General features: G+C 38.7%; 2 protein-coding genes across 2 annotated transcripts; both read left to right on the plus strand.

Annotated features, from left to right (window-relative positions):
* Positions 1-10,141: 10,141 nt before the first annotated feature.
* Positions 10,142-13,999, plus strand: LOC133722932 (uncharacterized). The gene is made up of 4 exons (XM_062149778.1): positions 10,142-11,633; positions 12,384-12,947; positions 13,097-13,269; positions 13,377-13,999. Exons 1-4 carry the CDS (start codon positions 10,271-10,273, stop codon positions 13,698-13,700), a joined length of 2,424 nt encoding a protein of 807 aa, XP_062005762.1. The 5' UTR covers positions 10,142-10,270; the 3' UTR covers positions 13,701-13,999.
* A 652-nt stretch (positions 14,000-14,651) lies between these two features.
* Positions 14,652-18,672, plus strand: LOC133721413 (FRIGIDA-like protein 4a). The gene is made up of 5 exons (XM_062148018.1): positions 14,652-14,835; positions 15,175-16,327; positions 17,165-17,731; positions 17,863-18,035; positions 18,138-18,672. Exons 2-5 carry the CDS (start codon positions 15,247-15,249, stop codon positions 18,354-18,356), a joined length of 2,040 nt encoding a protein of 679 aa, XP_062004002.1. The 5' UTR covers positions 14,652-14,835; positions 15,175-15,246; the 3' UTR covers positions 18,357-18,672.
* Positions 18,673-19,296: the final 624 nt, after the last annotated feature.

Below are 19,296 nucleotides of genomic sequence, written 5' to 3' on the forward strand. Positions count from 1 at the left end.
TTAAGAAGAAAGAGAGGAAACTTGAACTGCAGTTTAAACAGTTTGAATTGAAGCAGAGACAATTTGATTCCAAAATGAAAATGATGCAATTGGAACATAGTCCTGCGGATGACAATGGCCAGGCTTGCAGTTTTACGTGAATGAGCAACTAAAGAGGATTGACTTAATGCGTATCTGAATGTCAGCTGTTCTTCAAGCTTCTTTAGACCCAGGAAAACTGGTGTTGGATGAAATGCGGGGTTGTACTCTTTGAATTCGAGTGTGACCAACATGGAGATTGATTTTGATTTGAGGTTTGTTAGAAGGAGCTGTATTCTTTTGTTAGAGGAGTTGGAGAGAATGTCGCCGCGAATTAGTCCTCTGGTAAAAGAAGAGGCAATGTAGTTGGCAGGTGATTGGAAGGCTAAGATGACAGTGGGGACTGAGAGTACATTGGAGGTTTTGGGATTTTTGCGGCTTGTCACTGCGTATGGATTAGCCTCTGCTTATGATCCCAAGGACCTTCTTGAGTTGCTTTGCCGGCATAAACAGGCATGTCACACACATGGTTTTGCAGATAAGATCAATGGTAAGTTTTTCCAGTATTAGCTCTGTGTTGTTTGTGATCCAATTTGATCATGTTTTATATAGGGAGTTACAAGGTACACAAGAGGTAATAGAATCCGAATACAATTGAATACCTAAAACACTTTCCTATTACAACTCTAAACCCTAGTTTGTAGAGGCACACATTATGTCGACATCCTTCAACACTCCCCCTTGTGCCGCTCAAACTTGGTGATGACGCTTTGATCGTTGCCTCACTAAAAACCTTGCCAGGTAACAAAAACCCTGTGGGACAAAAATAACCCTGATCGAAGGACAAAAAGAGCACAACACGTCCTTCACTCTTCGAGATCGAACATGTAGACATCATACCTCCCCCTGATGTCAATGTCTCCCCCTAATTGCTACAATCATGGGAGTTCGGATAATTTTCTTAATCCGATGCTCTTCACATGTTTCTCGAATGTGGATTTAGGTAACGACTTAGTAAATAAGTCCGCTACATTATCCTCAGATCGGATTTGGTTCACTTCAATATTTAGAAGTGCATGTTGTTGCTGATTATAAAAGAACTTAGGCGATATATGATTGGTGTTGTCACCCTTGATGAAACCTAACTTCATTTGCTCAATACAAGCTGCATTATCTTCATAAATGCATGTAGGTTCATTTGTGGTAGACTTCAAACCACAAGTTCCTCGAATGTGTCTAACTACAGACCTTAGCCATATGCATTCTCGCACGGCTTCATGTAGAGCAATGATCTCTGCATGATTTGAGGAAGTAGCAACAAGGGCCTGCTTTGTAGACCTCCAAGATATCGCAGTGCTTCCCATGGTAAAGACATAACCCGTTTGAGAGCGACCTTTGTGAGGGTTAGAGAGATACCCTGCATCAGCAAAACCCATCAGGACATCGTTGTCATTTTGATGGAGGGGAGGAGGAGCACGGAAGGTAGCATTTTTCCTTGTGGGGTCCGATCCCACATTTCCGTTATTTCTTTTCTCTCTGTAGGGATAGAACAAGCTCATATCAATCGTACCTCTCAAGTATTGAAAGATTGTCTTTATACCAATCCAATGGCGGCGTGTTGGCGCAGAGCTATGTCAAGCTAACAAGTTTACTGCGAACGAGATGTCCGGTCTTGTGCATTGAGCTAAGTACAATAATGCGCCTATTGCACTTATATAGGGCACTTCATCCTCTAATAAGCCTTCGTCCTCATCCCTTGGACGAAATGGATCTTTTCCTGGCTCAAGACTACGGCCGATCATAGGAGTACTCACAGGCTTTGCTTTATCTTCATTAAAGCGCCTCAGTAATTTTTGAGTATATGCTGACTGATGGATCATAATCCCATCACTACGGTGCTCGAGTTCTAGTCCGAGACAAAACTGTGTTTTCCCAAGATCTTTCATCTCAAATTCGGATTTCAAGTATTTAGCAGTTTCCTTTAACTCATCTAGAGTTCCAATTAGGTTCATGTCATCAACATAAACTGCTACAATTGCAAATCCGGAACTTGTCCTTTTTATAAACACGCATGGGCATATTTCATTGTTGACATATTCCTTCCCAATCAAGTAGTCACTTAGACGGTTATACCACATCCGTCCGGATTGTTTCAATCCATATAGTGAGCGTCTCAATCTTATAGAAAACGTGCTCCGTGGTTTAGAGCCACTTGATTTGGATAATTGAAGTCCATCTGGAACCTTCATATATATCTCTGAATCTAGATCCCCATAGAGATATGTTGTAACCACATCCATAAGCTGCATGTCAAGTTTTTCGGAAACTACCAAACTGACAAGGTAGCGGAACGGTATAACGTCCATTACGGGAGAATATGTCTCCTCGTAGTCGATTCCAGGGCGTTGTGAGAAACCTTGCGCCACAAGGCGGGCTTTGTGTGCACAATTCTTGGAAGAATAAATTAGTGCAATTCAAATGAGAAAAATAAGGGATGTATCTGGTCACTATTCAAGGAAAAGAATGAGCATTGCATAATTAACTCCAGAGATATTCAGGGAATATATCAAGGGAAAAGAGATCAAAAATTTCATGACTTTGTCAAGAGAAAATCAAGGAAATTTAGAGGAGAAATCACCTCTAGATGAATGACCATGATTGCATCACAAGAGAGGAGAATTCCACTATAAATAGCAGCCATTCTCTACTCCAAAAGCATCACTTCTTCATGCAAAATTCAGTTCATTAGCCTAGCTCTCTTCTCTCCAAAACCCTCTCCAAAATTCAGAAAAAGCCTCTTGCCGTGAAGAGCTTTAGGACTTCTCCAAGGCTGTTTGTGTTCTTGAAGGCCTAGCCCTGTATTCTCTTGATGTTCTCCAAACTTCCTTGAAGATCAAAAAGTGTAATCCATGGCCCTTATTTCTGTTTTCGTCCTCTTTAGTATTGAATTTCAGATTTTGATTATGAACTTTGTTATTGGAGTTGGATTTTTGTTAAGAACGAGTTTATGTTAGTAATTTTCAGATTCATTTCTTTATGTTCTTGAGTTGTTTATGATATATTTACAATCTGATTTTGTGCCATCCTTTTATATCTTTAAGCATATGATTTTGGTTGAACAATGATGTTAATCTGCAGGTTAATAAAGCCAAATTGTGTTCTAATTCACCTAATCGTTTTAGGGCATAAATTTAAGTGGTAAAGGGTATGTACAATGGTCGAGATTATATGCTACATGTTTCGTGCGTTTGTAACTTCTTATGGATGCATACATGTTTGAATTCAGAATTCTAATTGCACTTAATGATTCATATTTAATGCTGACGGATGCTCTTCAGTATTAACGTGATGTTTTATATGAAATATTTTAAGTTATGGACTTTTCCTAACTTAGGAGATTAAAGAAGAATTAAAGTGGTACTCGATCTCTTCAGACTTGTACTTCGAATTCAAGTATGATATTTAGTGTTGGCACGATTTTAGGTTGTATAGATTGAAACAATTCATTGCATGTTGATATGGTTTGAAAATTCTGATTTGAGTGTGATGAAGTCGATCATTATAGATAGTTTTATTTGTTTTGTTTTTATTTTAAGTAGATTAGAAACCAAATTTCAAAACCCCCATTTTATTCTTTTATTTGTTAATTGACCTTTTTGTGTTGGTGTACCCTACAATCCCCGGACTGAAAGATCCCTGCTTATCCTATACTGACAACTGCATTTAGCAATGTTAAATTGTGAGGCTATTTCAGCCGCATCAAACTAATGGGCCAAACGACACCAAAATGTAACAGTAAACATACCTGTGTCGAAAAACAATTGTTGTAGGAGGCCTTGCTGGCAGAAGCTGAAATAAGCCAATTTGGTTGACAGAATCTTCAAGTGCTGCAGACCTTAGAGTCACAGACCTGTAAAACAAATCCATACATGAACAGAAGTGTGTTTGAAATGGCAAACAACATGCTTCTCAAAGAACTTGAAACCTACCTACGAAAAACTGGTCTAGCATTATAAGCTATCAACCAGGTGCTAGCTGGGCCAAGTAGATGATGAAATCCAAGATATTGCACAAAATCCCATAGTGCTTGCAGGATGTTGACAATCATTGCTGGAAGGCCTAGACATGTAGCATAAAATGTCCACAGACGAAACCCCATAATCCAAATCCTTTTGGCCAACTGAGGGTGGTTTCTAAGGAAATTCGCCACCACAATTATAAGCTCTCTGTGAGTCCAGACCCAGCAACCACTTAAGAAATCCCAGATATTATGTAGAACAAGTAAACCGCCCAACCAAAAAGGTATGACAAATTTTGCTCTCCAAATACCAGCAATGGACTGCAAATGCAGTTTAATAATCGCAACTGATGGAAATGCTGCAGGGGTACGAGAAACACTACGACTGACTATCACAGTTTGTTCAATGGCTATGTGAGCAGTGCTACTGAGTGTACGTTGTACAACGCGCAGCCCCTGCCTCTTAAATGCAATGGGAGACACACTGGAATGTTGATACCTCCTAGAAACACCTCGGACAGAATTTCTAACTTGCACATTGCTACCCTGAGGGTTGCTAAACAAAAGTGAAGCTAAAATGCCCCTTAACAAGTTTGATCTGGCACCAACGTTCGAACTGACAAGAAAAAACCACTTAGAACAGTAAAAATGGAGAACTAGAGCTTCAAGGGATTAGACTCTAATCAAGATGAAACAAAATAAGACTTTACCTAGATGAAGCAGAATTGGAAAGCACTTCATCCTCAGTGCTCTCATCAGCAATAGTGTCCTCATCAGCAACATTATCCTCATCCTCCTGGTTAAAAGATGAAAAGGATTAAATAAGGGCTTTTAGCATTTCAAAATCAACCCAACATCACATGAACTAGTCTTGTACATGTAGTTTTGATACATATATAATCACATTAGTTTCTTTACGCCCTTATAATGCCCTGGTTTCACTGGTTCTGACATCAATTTTTCCCCAAAGTAGGATCGATCAACACTTTGATAAAATAATCAATCAAGAAGCAATCAAAAGAAGTGAATCACTGGGGTTAAAGCACTCAAAAGCATTCCTAAATTCGATGAGTCTAATCATAGAATATAACCAAAAGGGGGAAACTTTCCAATTACAAAACCCTAGCTAGCTCTTTCTTTAGCTCTAATTGTTGAATATATTTATCAAATTTTGATTGCTTCTACTTTGTATTTGAACAAAATATAATCGAAACCACAACTTGTTGATTTGATTAATTTGCAGTAGCAAATGAAGCATGAACAAATCAACTTAACCCAGCAAACTTGTGTACTTGAGGTTCTGAACTTGTTCACTCCTTTTACATCAACCAACACTTCCCTTATATAGGGTACAAGATTAACCTACAAAATATCTAAGATGAAAGCATATTAAACTATATTAAAAGTACTTTAGATACAAAATATCTAGCTTAATTTGAGGGGAGCAAACAGTAATGCAAGTTGCTGTAAAATATCTTTCACCGCAGCTAAGACTTTCACCGTAGCATGTTTCGCGACAACGAACAGACTCAGCCTTCGTGACAGACTTAGTTATTCCGCGAACTATTATTCGCGAACACTACTTCTCAGCGAACTCGCGACTTACTTTTCCCCGCAGTGACGTCATCCTCGCGAACGCACTTTTTGTGAACATTCGCGACGAACTTACTTCGCAAACTTTTCTCCGCGGTGACCTCATCTCGCGAACGCACTTTAGCGAACATTCGCGGATGGAGCAGGAAAGCATTAATTCTATCACTAATTAAGTAACAAAGAAAGCTGCAAAATCAATCATCTACTACAACCAAAAGAAAGATTCAGCATAATCGATCCAAGTGTAAAACGCTCAAGAAATGAAAGAACTCAGAGAGGTAGATCAACAGAGAAACAAACCTTAGGTTCCGCTTCCGCCATGAACGAACCGACGATCAAGCTTCGAGTTTTACCTTTACCAGCCGATAATTTGCAGCTTCAGAGCTCTGAGGTTTGTTCGCAGAAAAATAAAATGAAGTGTTGAGCCAAGATCGTTTCTTTTTTATACTATTGGGTGGATTTGAAGCGCGGGAAGGGAATAAAATGAGGGGCTTAGGGGCACATTTAAATAAAGGCCAGTTTCGAAACAAATATAATTACTCAACATCCCCAAAATCTGGATATATATGAAGGACAACAATAAAGAGAGATTAGAGGCCCTAACTTCGAAACCGAAAATTAAAGCCCATCGATTGGCACCACAACTTGTGGTTTGTTCTGTGTTTTCTAACCCTAACCAGAGGCAAGGCAAGGGTAAGGGTAAGCCAAGAGAGAAGGGAACAGAGAGATTGAGGAGAGGGTGCAGAGCTCATGATCCCGAAAGCAATTAGGGAAGGAGAGATTTTTAGAGGCCGCAGCAATTAGGGAAGTTTTGTTTACTATTCTATGAAAGTAATGTCTTTTGTTGAAAGGGAGATACATATTGTTCTAGGAATGGAACATGAAAGTTATTGTGGGTTGAAAATATTGTCTTCTAGAATGATCCTATAAATGAAAACAAACTTTTGAACATTTTGTGCTTGCTGCCATGTGCTTTATGATACTGGCAGCGGCAGCATTACTATTTTGATATTGATTTTGATGGATTAACTATATCCCGATGAAGTTTTAATTCATCAAAGTTTCAGTTTTTTCTTCTATTGTCTCTGCTTCTTCTTTCACACCCGAATGAAAAGATCAAGAAAGCTGGGATCATTTGTTAAAGGAGAGTAGCACTACAGTTTAGGTTTAGGTGGTCTTTAATAATCATGGTTGCTGAAGGAGAAACAAAGGTTTTCTTCTTTGTCTATACAATGGAGAAAAGTTTCGCTAATGCTATAGAGTGAAATTAACAATCTCATTGAGAAAAAGTAAATTTAACAGAAACTCATTCTCAAAAGGTCAAACTTTAAAACTAAAACCACTACTAATCAACGTTTATGAAAATTCCCGTATCAAAAAAAAAAAAAATTAATGAAAATTCCAAATTAAAACAACTCCAAACTGATATGAAGACCTAAAAAAGCCCAAGAAATCACAAGTATTAAATTGTGTTAATAGTATTTTAGAGTTTTGCCCTGAATTCCTAAAACAAATACTCAACTCGGAGTTTCTGGCTTTTCATCTTGGATTTTTACAATGCGAAGAATGAGAATCAGCTAGTATCTATATTTGATTCTCTTACTAGCTAATAAGCAACAATGACATAATATATTGCCAAAATACGTACACCCTAAACTTGGCAATAATATATTGTCAATTTACACCCTTAACTGGTAATTGCGAAAATTAACCCCCTAAACTTGGCTAGAAGTCCCAATTTGCAACCCCTCAGTTATTCAACGTTTTTTCATCCAAATATGAGGGGTATAATAAAAATAGAATGAAAGAAAAAATTTAGAGGTAGATTCACGCCCTTTCCATTTTTTTGATAGGCTTCGATAAAGAAAAAGAGTTGCTCGATCATGTGGGTGAGCTTTTAATCTTTCTTTGTAAAGTAGACGTTTTGAGTTAGACTCACGAATGAAGCTGTTGTACATTCTCTGTTGTAATATTATCAATTGTTTCTTGATGTTTCTACTATAAATAATTGCAATACACCCAAAGCTAATAACTACAATTCTACAAATAATTGCAAACGAGTGTGTTTTCCCAAATTTACACCAAAATTAAACTTCACTTTCGGGTTTGACATAAAAAATCTCTGACGTGTTTGAAAGTATCACTTTTGGTGCACTATAGCAAATGAACATTTTATTAGTTGAGCTTGCTTTTACAAACCTGGTTGAAAATGACTTGTGCTTTGTTTTTTTTATCCTTATTTCCTCCCTACAGTTCATTTCCAAGCTCAAAAAGATCAACAAAGAGTCTGGGAACATAATCCTTTAGAGTGTGTTTGGATGAGAGAAAAAATGATGGAATTTAATTGAAAGTGAGGATTTCATAATTCCTACAAGCTAATTCCCTCGTTTGGCATTATCAGATTGGAAATTTTAAATTTCTCTGTGGAAAAAAAATGAAGGAATTCATTATTTAAATTCATCACTTCAATTTCCACCAAAATAGGCGTTATTTATGAATTCCTTTACAATATTCAAGTTTCATTTCTAAAACAAGGCTTTTTTCTATTTTATTTTTTTATTTGTATTAAACTTTCTTAATTTATTACACATTTCAAATCCTTTTTTTTTTTAGTAAACTGAGGTCAGCCCTTTATTGAGATTGGAATATTACAATGAGATGATGCAAAAGTACATCAATAACCAAAATAAACAATACGAAAGGAAAAGATGCAAAAATTGCATCAACATATAAGGAAGAATAAATAAGGCAAGAATAACAGCGCCGAAACGCATGGCTGAATTTGCACTACTGATTACAGCCGTGTAGTGAATTGAGTAGTCGGTGGTTTGACTACCCATCGAACTCCAACGCACAAAGTGACAAAAATCAGCTTGGCGTCGGAATGAAGGCACTCTCCCACCTAAAGATCGAAGCCGGCCAAGGGTGTCAGAACATGGCCATGTTGGCAGACGATCTTTCACGAACAGATACCAAAGATTTGGGTCTCGAATCCAATACCAATAACGCAGAGGAGCCCCAAACCATTTTGGCAAACGAACTCCCAAGAACCAGAACAAATACCATATCACTAGGAGTAGCTGTCTCGGATCCAAGATCCGGATTTGAATACGACCCGGATCCCAAATACGGATCCAAATCTTACCCGAGACCCAAATCAAGTCTGCCAAAACAGATCTGACAAGAGCCCAAGCCCAATTGAATCTGATTTGGGCACCCATGCACATGGGCACCCTAGCATCAGCTCCTCCCTGCTCTGCCCTCGACCCCAGGCGCTGCGCCGTCGTTCCTGGCCGGAGACCTCCATTCCCAGACTTGGCTGCTCGAATCAGAGCGTTGCCGCCTGCCCCAGTGGTACTCGGATCCACCGCCTGGAACCACAGCCGGCCTGCATCGTCCGCCTTGCGAGGATTGGAGCTCCTCCGAGACGGGGTTGAGGACTTCACATCAGACGGAGCAGATAGTCTTGGCGAAGTCGGTGTTGGAATCCCATCCCCTATAGTCATGGTCAAGCAGCGACCCATCGTGCCTAGCTTCACCTCCCCCGGACCAGATCTATCCCACAAGCCCATTATCAGACGTGCCCGGCACTGTCGGATTTGGTTAACAACCGGTGTCATGCCAATCCAGCAAGGCGGCACAGCCCCAGCTACGCTCCACCAATCACCATCAGATCCACTTTCCTCCGACTTCAGTCGAGCCCGGATTGGACGAAGACGACGAACTCTCGGTGCCATCCCAGTCCAGGAATGCAGCGCAGCCTCTTCCCTCCTCAGAAAAGAACTGCTATGATCAGATGGCATCTGATAAAAGGAGGTCGTCGCCGGCAAGATTGCAAGCCACGGCCGATCAGGCGACATGGTATGAGCCGTGCGCCAAGGTATCGACACCGATAACGATGCCGGAATGTTGCTCCATCGGTGATGGAGTAAGGTACAGAGAGGCCAAGAGCGGCGCTCTCCCAACCCTAGCAGAGCGCTAGGTATTTTCATCTTGTTAATTGTTAAATCCTAAATAGATACAACCAAACAATAGAAATTGCAATTAATGGAATTTTAGTTTGATGGAGTTAAAGATTTCATCATTTATAAATTCCTACGAATTTCATAATTTTCTCATCCAAACGCACCGTTAAGGAAACTAAAGAAAAAAATTATTTGACAATAAATAGTTTATTTATCGCAATTTTTCGATCTTCAAAAGACTTGGTATATACTAATTGAAACCTGAATCCGCTCCATTTGAGGAGCTTGTATGTCATATTCGTGGTAATAGTACTAGTGATCTTGTGTAACGTTGAAAGAGATCAACAGGAAGTCACTAGTACCACGTACAAGCAATATTGTGTTAAACCCTACAAAACCCTTTCCTGGTCCAACATGGTAAACCTATCTTCAAGCCAAACATTTCAGCATAACAAAAAAAAAAAAGAAAAAAAAAGAGAGTTGAAAAAATTGGACAGGTGTCCTTTGGAGAAAGGCTTTTGTTTCTATTTACGTGACCAACCTAAACTATACACACTTCACTACTTCAGGGACCTCACTCAGAAATTGGAGAAAGCTTTCTCCTTTCTTCCTCTGTAGAATTAGGGTATCCAAAGCTTTCTCCTTTAGAATTGGGGTTTGCAGAGAAGGAACAAAAATGGAAGAGACGATCTCGGATTTGAAAGAATCGGAGGTGAACCACATTGCTCTGGCCGAAGCATTCGAGAATTTGCGAGCCCGCTGCAAGCAAATTGGGGACCAGTTCATCTCGACCCGGAGCACAATCTCGACCCGGTTTAAGGAGCTCCAGACCCGCGAGGAGGAAATCGGGCGCCGGGAGAAGGTTCTGGAAGAGAAAGAGTCCGGCTTTAAGTCGAAGGAGGAGGAGTTGGATGCGATTGAGGAGGCCATTACAGAGAAGCTACTGGAGTTTGAAGAAGGTAAGACCCAATTGGAAAGACTTAATTTTTTGATTGATGATAAAGAGAGGAGGGTTTTGGAAATTGAGGAATTGATCAGGGTAAAAGAGAGGGAGTGTGATTTGATCGAAAATCGTATCGAAAAGGGCACCAATATGATGATTAGGATTGAGGAGAGTATTAAAGAAATGGATTTGAAGGTGAAAGGTTTTGACTTGCATAAGAAAGAAATGGAGGATTGGAGCGGTAAGCTTGAATTGAAAGAGAAGGAACTAGAGGGGTTGTTTGAGAAGCTTAGATTGAAAGAGGCGTTATTAGAACCAAATGTAGTAGAGCTTCATGTTCTTGCTAACAGCGTCGAAGAGTGCCTCAATGAAGCTCAAAGGAGGGAGAGGGAAGTTGAATTGAAAGAGAGACGAGTTGAATTCAAAGTTAAGGAAGTAGAGTTGGCTGAGATGAGGGTCAATGAGTGCCTCAATGAAGCTCAGAGGAAAGACAGGGAAGTTGAATTGAAAGAGAGACGAGTTGAATCAACAGTTAAGGAAGTTGAGTTGGCTGAGATGAGGGTCAAGGAATGCCTCAATGAAGCTCACAGGAAAGAGAAGGAAGTTGAATCGAAAGAGAGACGAGTTGAATCGAAAGTTAAGGAACTTGAGTTGACTGAGATGAGGGTCAAGGAATGCCTCAATGAAGCTCACAGGAAAGAGAAGGAAGTTGAATCGAAAGAGAGACGAGTTGAATCGAAAGTTAAGGAACTTGAGTTGACTGAGATGAGGGTCAAGGAACGCCTCAATAAGGTTGAATTGAAAGAAGAGCATTTTTGTTTAATGGAGAAGTTGATAGAAGAAAACAAAAGACGTTTGGATGTACTCATGAAGACCTCAGAAGAGCGGGAAAAACACTTGGATTCACTCCAAAAGTCAGTGGAAGAGCGTGAAAGGAATTTGGATTTGGTATCTGATCAACTTAAAAGGAAAGAGAGGGAACTTCAACAGCAGGCTGAAGCGCTTGAATTGAACCGGGCGCAATTTGATTCTCAAGTGAAGATTCAGCAGTTGGAATATACACCTGGGGCTGAGAATGCTGCTGTTGCTTCATCTGGTAATAATATTTTAGGCTACATGTTTGCACTGGTCTCCATGTATCATATATTACACACATAAGTTCTCTGAAATATTAGTGTCTTGCCATGTAGGACCTACTCTTTCAAGAAAAAGAAAAGGGATAACCGAATGCTTATAGCTGTTGAACTGTGAGGTTGCATGGATGCATTTCTTTTTGTCCCATTTCATATAGGTTGAGCAAAGCTTAAGAATATGATTAAGGTGGTTCAAACTCTTGTACTTTTGCATTCTAGAGCAGCATAGTAGAGTACTTATTCACTTCATGAAGTTTTTGCAAGCAATGATTGTTAAATAAATTCATCAAGTTGTCCTTTTAGAGCAAGAGCTAGTCGATTATAAACAGTCTCCTATGTTCCTGTTATTTTATAACCATGTTTTCTGGATCTTTTTTGTAGATCTCATTAGACTCTCAGTGGACGTATCTTGTGCTACTGCTTATATTCTTCTTGCGATGCCATTTCATAAAACTTCAAACTTGGTGTTTTAAGCAGTCTTCTTAAGTTCATTCATAATACCATGTGATGTTTGAAATATGCGAAAGAGCCGCATTAGATGTCCTTAATTTTGCTTGGTATGATATAACTCTTCTACCCCACAACTTCCTGCTTGAGTCGATGCACAAGTAGGACAATGGTGCAAACGTCTTTTGGTATGTTAAATTCAAAATCGTTGACTCACGCACTGACCTGTTTACTGCTAATTCTTTGTTTCTATTGCAATTTCACAGTGACCAACAACATTTCTTCCCTTGTCAAAGCGGACGAACCAGAATCCTCACTGTCTAAAAATGCAGCAAGTTTTCTTTCCTCAAATCTTCCAAATGCCACCAGTGATGAAGGATATGTCCCAGGGTTTCTAAATGAGAATTTAAGTGAGAATAATTTCATAGATAATGAATTGGCTGCTTTTCTTCGGTTGTCACAAGACCCAGCTAAACTCGTGTTATATAACATGCAAAAATCCCTTGATCAGTACTTAAGAAATGGATATTTTGAAGAAAGTGTAATGTCAGGTAACCTTTCCATATTGAAGGAGCTAATGAGTATTTCACCACATGTTGGATCTCATCTGAAAGTAGATGCAACATATCTAGCAGCCCAGTGGAAAACAAAGATGAGAGGCAATACCGAAAATTCAGTGGAGAGTTTGGCATTCTTGTTGTTTATAACTCTGTATGGACTGGTTTCTATGTTGAATGTAGATGAGATAGTAAAGCTTCTTGGGTTGATTTCTCAGAATAAAAGGGCTCTAGAATTATGTCAGACACATGCTTTTGCAGTTAAGATCGCTGGTAAGTTTCTTGATTATTATCTTTCCTACTGTGGGTCTTGTTATATCTTTTGATTTCTGTAACTTTGGCCGCTGATGATATGCAATTCTCTTGAGGAACTTCTCCTAACTAGTTTGATGGACCCTACAATTTTGTTGTACGCACAACAGATCTTATTCGCAGTCTTATTGAAAGGAAGCAGCTGCCTGTGGCTGTTAGATATATTTGCATGCTCAAGTTAACTGCCATGCTCCCCCTAGTACCACTTCTAGAAGAGTATGTGCAGGATGCAATGGAAAGTTTCAAAGAAATTTGTAGGTTTAGGATTACTCCTGATGAAAAGGTACCCGATTAGCTCTTCTTTGAAATTTCAATTCTTGCTTCTTAAATAGTTATAAGAACCATCTTTAAAGTAAATATACATCTTTCAAGGCTTACTTTTGATCACAGGTCAAGGTTTTAAAAAAACAAATAGCTGATGCAAGAGCTTTGGTTCAATGCCTCAAAGATTACAACCTTGGATCTGAACACCCGTCCAATGCCATTGAAATACAAATAGTTCAGCTGGAAACACTGGCGGAGAATTGGAGACTTTTGGTGCTGCCTCTTTGTCCCAGTATCGTTGATCAACACAAGGATAGAAAAAGAAAGAAGCATAATACTAGCACTTCTGACCCTGAGTTCCAACCACAACAGCACCGTAAAATAAAGATCAGCTATAGTCGTACTGGATCCACACGGACGGTAATTATGGAGGACCAGAGTGTCTCGTAACTCTCTAGATAATTCTTATGCAGAGTACTGGCTATAGTTTAGCATTACCCCTACTTGTACTGATGGCATGACTTATGTGGAATTGCTGCCCTTTTGGAGAACCTTGTATATTTTGACCGACATTCTTGTCGAAAGCTAGGAATCGTAGAAATAGACGGAGGACACATGGTAACTGTTAGTTGGCGCGGTCAGCTTGTGTATGATTCCAGGTTAGGATGTTTATGTTAACTTGAGCTAGTGTAGCGCTCCAAGGACCTGCAGTCCATGTACCTTTCTTTGTTATCTTTTAATTATTTTGGTGCAGAATCCCTTGCTTTTGTGTTACATCTGGTTTTTCCTACTGTTTCAGTCGATTATATATATATATATATATATATATATATATATATATATATATATATATTTTAACAATATGGAATGTACAATTTTCATTAGCTATATGTTTCATACTCATGCTGGATGTAAAATTGGGTTTAGCTACTCCATTTTTCTTGGGGAGAAATGATATTCGGTAAGGATGTCGATGACAGTAACCTGTTTTTGGCATACTGAAGGAGCTAACCTGAGTAAAAAAAAAACCTTGCAATTTTGTTTCACATAATTTACAGCCGACCATGATTTACATGAATACATGATACACATTAACCTTTGTTTCCGGAACACTTCATCCGTTGCTCTGTTCAGTGACCCTTCCCGAAATCACGTCCGTCGGTTTCCAATACTCTCGATCCAACGGTCATAATATTCCCAAAGCCATTTGAATGCTGTGTGTCTGTGATAGTCTATCTGGTACCCGCTAAAAACCTTGGGAACCACATTCATTACTGTACAAAAAAAAGTAACCGTTAACCGTTAGCCTCGCACGCTTGAGAACCTCACGCGCTTCATAAGTGTTGAAGAAGAAGAGCACCTCTCTCTGTCTGTACTGCTCTCTCATTTAAGCTTAACCTGCTTTCTCAATATTTATCAATGCCCTTTACAAAGCCTAAAATCTTTTCTTTTCTCACTACCCACAAACCCAAATAATCCCTTAGCCTATTCTTCCTTGTTTGATGATCTGAAAGATCAGAGCTTTCTTGCTCAAGACCTAGGAACTTTTCATTGCTGGAATTCTGGAAAGCCCAATTTTCCAAAGGTATTATCTTTATCTCTTCAAGCACTAATAGCTCTTTTGTATCTTCTATGTTCTTAGTGGATTTGCTTGTAAACTTTGTGGACTAATTTTGTGGGAAAATCATTTTTCCTTATTCTTGTTGAACTAGTGTGTAATGGGTGGTATAAAAAAATTGCAATGTCTGTGATGCACACCAGGTGTTTATATTTTTAGTTACTATGCATTTGCTTGTAAAGTTTGTGTACTAATTTTGTGGGAAAATCATTGTTCTTTATTCTTGTTGAACTAGTGTGTAATGGGTGGTGTTAGCTTTTTGGTTTTCTTATATAAAGAAATTGCCATGTCTGTGATAAACACCAGGTGTTTGAAGAAAGGTTTTGGGGTTGTTGAAGGGTTGAGGAGTAGGGATAGGGTTTTTAGTGGACAAACACAATGGAGGAGGTAGTCTTGGATTTGGAGGAATGGGAGTTGAAGCAGAGTAATCTCGAAAAGGCCTTTGAGAATTGTCATTCCCGCTGTAAGAAGGTTGAAGAGCACTTCAACTCAACTCGGAGCTCGTTCCAGACTCAATTCCGAGAGCTCAAGACCAGGGAGGAGGAAATCGGGCTCCGAGAGAAGCAGTTGGAAGAGAAAGAGTCCTATTTTGAGTCCCTGAGGGAATCTAAGGAGGAGGAGTTACATGCAATTGAGGAGGTGATTATAGAGAAGCAAATACAAGTTGAACAAGTTAAGACTGAGTTGGAGTGTGTTAGTTTATTGGTTAAAGAAAAGAGCCAGAAGCTTGATAGTCAAGAGAAGCGGTTTTTGGAAGTTGAGAAGTTGGTTAGAGAAAATGAGAGGGAGTGTGATTTGATCCAAAACCGTATTGAAGAGGGGATGATGAATTTGAGGAGGATTGAGAAAGTTATTGGGGAAATGGATGTGAAAGTGAAAAGTTTTAGATTGCTTGAGAAATCCATGGAGGATTGGTGCCATAAGCTTGACTTGAAAAAGAAGGAACTTGAAGGTTTCTCGGCATTGAAAAAAGAGTTTTTGAATCAAACTATTCGAGAACTTCATTTTATTGCTAAAAGGGTCAAATACTGCCTCAATGAAGTTCAAAGGAAAGAGAGGGAACTTGAGCTGAAAGAGACACAAGTTGAATCAAGAGTTGAGGAGCTTAAGTTGATAGACATGAGGGTCAACGAACGCCTCAATGAGGTTGAATTGAAAGAAAAGCATTTTTATTTGCTGGAGAAGTCAGTACAAGAAGAGAAACAACATTTGGTGGCACTCCTAAAGAATGCCGAAGAGCGTGAAAACCATTTGGATTCACTCCAAAAGTTGGTGGAAGAGGGCGAAAAGGACATGGATTCACTATCACATGAACTTGAGAGGGAAGTGAGGGAACTTGATCAACAGGTCAAAGACCTTGAATTGAAGCAGACACAGTTTGATTTTCTATTGAACACGGAGCAATCAGAACATGCTCCTGGGACTACCAACGAGGCTATTCCTTCATCTAGTAACAATGGTATGTACATGATGTTTTGCATTGGTGTCCACAAATGTTACAAATAAATTCTCTGAAATATAGGTGTTGTGTTGCCGTATAGGACCGACCTTCTCTTCAGAGAACAAGAAAAAAGAAAAATGAAAAACTGAATGCATATAGTTCTTGCATTGTAGGGTTGCACTGGCTCCATTCCTCTTCTCTCCAACTGATATAGGTTAAACAAAGATTAAGGAGATGATTAAGGTTGTTTAAAATCTTGTACTTTTCCATTTAAGAGCAGCATAGTACAGTAATCACTTACTTTAAGAAGTTGTTGCAAGCCGTGATTTCTATATATATATTTCATAACAATTGTCCTTCTAGGACTGCATATCATAAAATGTCCTGTGTTTCTATTAGTTACAAACTATTTTATTAAAGGGTATTAGCGATTTAATTCATCTTTTTCTAGTTCTTCTCATTACAATCAGTTCAGGCCATGTTCTTCATTTGATACCATTCATCATAAGTCTTGATACTTGCAAATTTTTCCTATACTTCTAAATTGGTGTTTGAGGCAGGCTGTCTTGAATTTGCTGATAAGTACCATCTGATATTTTGGAAATATATGAAACAGCCATCTCATGTTTATCCTTAATTTTTGTTAGCATGATATGAACATTCCACCCCGCCAATCTGCACTTGAATTAATGCACAAGTAGTACATAAAGTTGTAGTTTTAGATCATTAACAATAAAATAAAATAAATGAACAAGTAGCACGATGCTGCAAATATCTTTTGATATGTTAAATTTTAATCATTCTCTCACTAAGCTGTTTACCGCCATTTCTTTGTTTCTTATTGCAATTTCATAGTGACAAACTTCATTCCTTCCCTTGCCAATATGGAGGAACCAGAATCTTCACTAGCTAGAAATGCAGAAACTTTTCTTTCTTCCAATCTTCAACCACATGCCACCAGCGAGGAAAGGAATGTGCCAGGGTTTCTAGAGGATAATAAGAGTGGGAATGATTCCACACAGAATGAATTGGCTGCTTCTCTTCTGTTGGTACCAGACCCAGCTAAACTAGTGTTGAATAACATGCAAAAATCTCTTGCTAGATACTTGAGAAATGGAGATTTTGAAGAAAGTATCATGTCGAGTAACATTTTCATACTGAAGGAGCTAATGATTGTTTCGCCACTTGTTGGATCTCATCTGAAAGCAGATTCAACAACTTTAGCAGCCCAGTGGAAAGAGAAGATGAGTGGCAATACTGTAAATTCAGAGGAAAGTTTAGTATTTTTGCTGTTCATTGCTATGTACGGATTGGTTTCGATGTTAAATGTAGATGAGATTGTAAAGCTTCTTGGGTTGATTTCTCAGAATGAAAAGGCTCTAGAATTGTGTCATGCACATGGTTTTGCAGCTAAGATCACTGGTAAGTTTCTAAAATATTGTCTCTCCTAGTGTGTGGCTTGTGCTCCACTTTGACCATTATATTATTTTCTTTTTCTTGTTGATCAGTTTGGTGACCACTATAAGTTTGTATTATACTTGGCACTTTGGCAGATTTCATTCTGATTTTGATACAAAAGAAGCATATAATTGAGGCTGTCAGATTTATTTGCACCTTCAAGTTAATTGATAAGCTACCGCCAATACCACTCTTGAAAGAATATGTGGAGGATGCAAAGAAGTGTTTTGAAGTACTTTGCAGGATAAGGATTGCTCTTGATGAAAAGGTATTCAGCTCTTTTTTGGACATCCAATTCTTGCATCTTAAATAGTTAAATGTTGGAGCATCATCAATGCATACATATATTAAAGAATACTTTTGATCTCAGGTTAAGGCTGTAGACAACCTAATAGGTTATCTAAGAGCTGTGCACCAATGCATCAAAGATTATAATCTCGAGTCCGAATTTCCATCTACAGACATTGAAATGCAATTAGTTCGACTGGAAAAACTGAAGGAGAATTGGAGAATTTTGGCGCCATCTGTTGGTTTTAATGATAAGCAAAAAGAGCAGAGAAAAAGGAAAGAACCTGATAACGAGACTTAATTCTCCAGAGTTCCAACCAGGACAGAAATCTAAATTGTAAATGATAGTTACTTCTGGATCCTAGAATCAAGCCGCTCATGGTAACTATGAAGCAATCTCCATTTTGGAGAAGCATATATATTGACCAACTTTCATATAGAAAGTTGGAAACATTTGACATAGATGAGAAGTACTTGAAATAATGTGGAACCCTGAAACACACGTGCATATATGGTTCCAGTTAGGAATATAGTTTATTATAGCACAATAATGTTTTGCAAATTGCAAGGCATTTTCTCATTCCTGCAATCCAAATTGGCATGGCCATGATTTCTCGATGCAGAATCCATTGATCTTTTGATACATTTGGTTGTTCATACTGTTTGTGTCCTCTGTTTTTTCAAGTTTAATCGGGTTTTCTTATGGTGCAAATTGGTTTGCCGGATTGTCCAATTCTTATTAACAGCATGCAGTCACATATTCATCTAGCTCCTCCATTTTTCTTTCTTCTCATCATTTCTTAGGGGAGACATGATATTCGAGCAGAGTTTTAATGAGAGTATCCGATCGAGTAACGATGACCTAATAATGAAGCTTGTTATAGTCTCACAGCATATGCAACAACTCTAGCAGAAAGCAAAGATGAGAAGCAGTCTAATATGAAACCTTGCAATGTTCTACATCCCAAAATCTTTATGAACAAAAAGAAAGAAAAAATTACTGTACTTTCAACTCACAGTAAAGACTCTTTACTCTCTGGAATTAGGTGAAAAAGTTATTAAAGACCCATATCTATTTACATGATAGTGTAATGGGTATCATCACTGTAATACCCGAAAAATTCAAGTTAATTTCCGATGACGTTTTGGAAATGATTTCGTGGTCGTGGACACGAGTACGAAGCTTAGAGGAGTGTGGAATTAGTTCGAACGATTTTATTTTGAAAACTGAACGTTTTAGG

This window comes from Rosa rugosa, chromosome 7 (assembly GCF_958449725.1).
Source record: "Rosa rugosa chromosome 7, drRosRugo1.1, whole genome shotgun sequence".
NCBI lineage: Eukaryota > Viridiplantae > Streptophyta > Magnoliopsida > Rosales > Rosaceae > Rosa > Rosa rugosa.

Coding starts and splice junctions, on each gene's coding strand:
- LOC133722932 (XM_062149778.1), top strand. CDS start 10,271: ATGGAAGAGACGATCTCGGATTTGAAAGAATCGGAGGTGAACCACATT. Junction 11,634..12,383: donor TGCTGCTGTTGCTTCATCTG/GTAATAATATTT, acceptor GCAATTTCACAG/TGACCAACAACATTTCTTCC. Junction 12,948..13,096: donor TTTTGCAGTTAAGATCGCTG/GTAAGTTTCTTG, acceptor TACGCACAACAG/ATCTTATTCGCAGTCTTATT.
- LOC133721413 (XM_062148018.1), top strand. CDS start 15,247: ATGGAGGAGGTAGTCTTGGATTTGGAGGAATGGGAGTTGAAGCAGAGT. Junction 16,328..17,164: donor TCCTTCATCTAGTAACAATG/GTATGTACATGA, acceptor GCAATTTCATAG/TGACAAACTTCATTCCTTCC. Junction 17,732..17,862: donor TTTTGCAGCTAAGATCACTG/GTAAGTTTCTAA, acceptor GCACTTTGGCAG/ATTTCATTCTGATTTTGATA.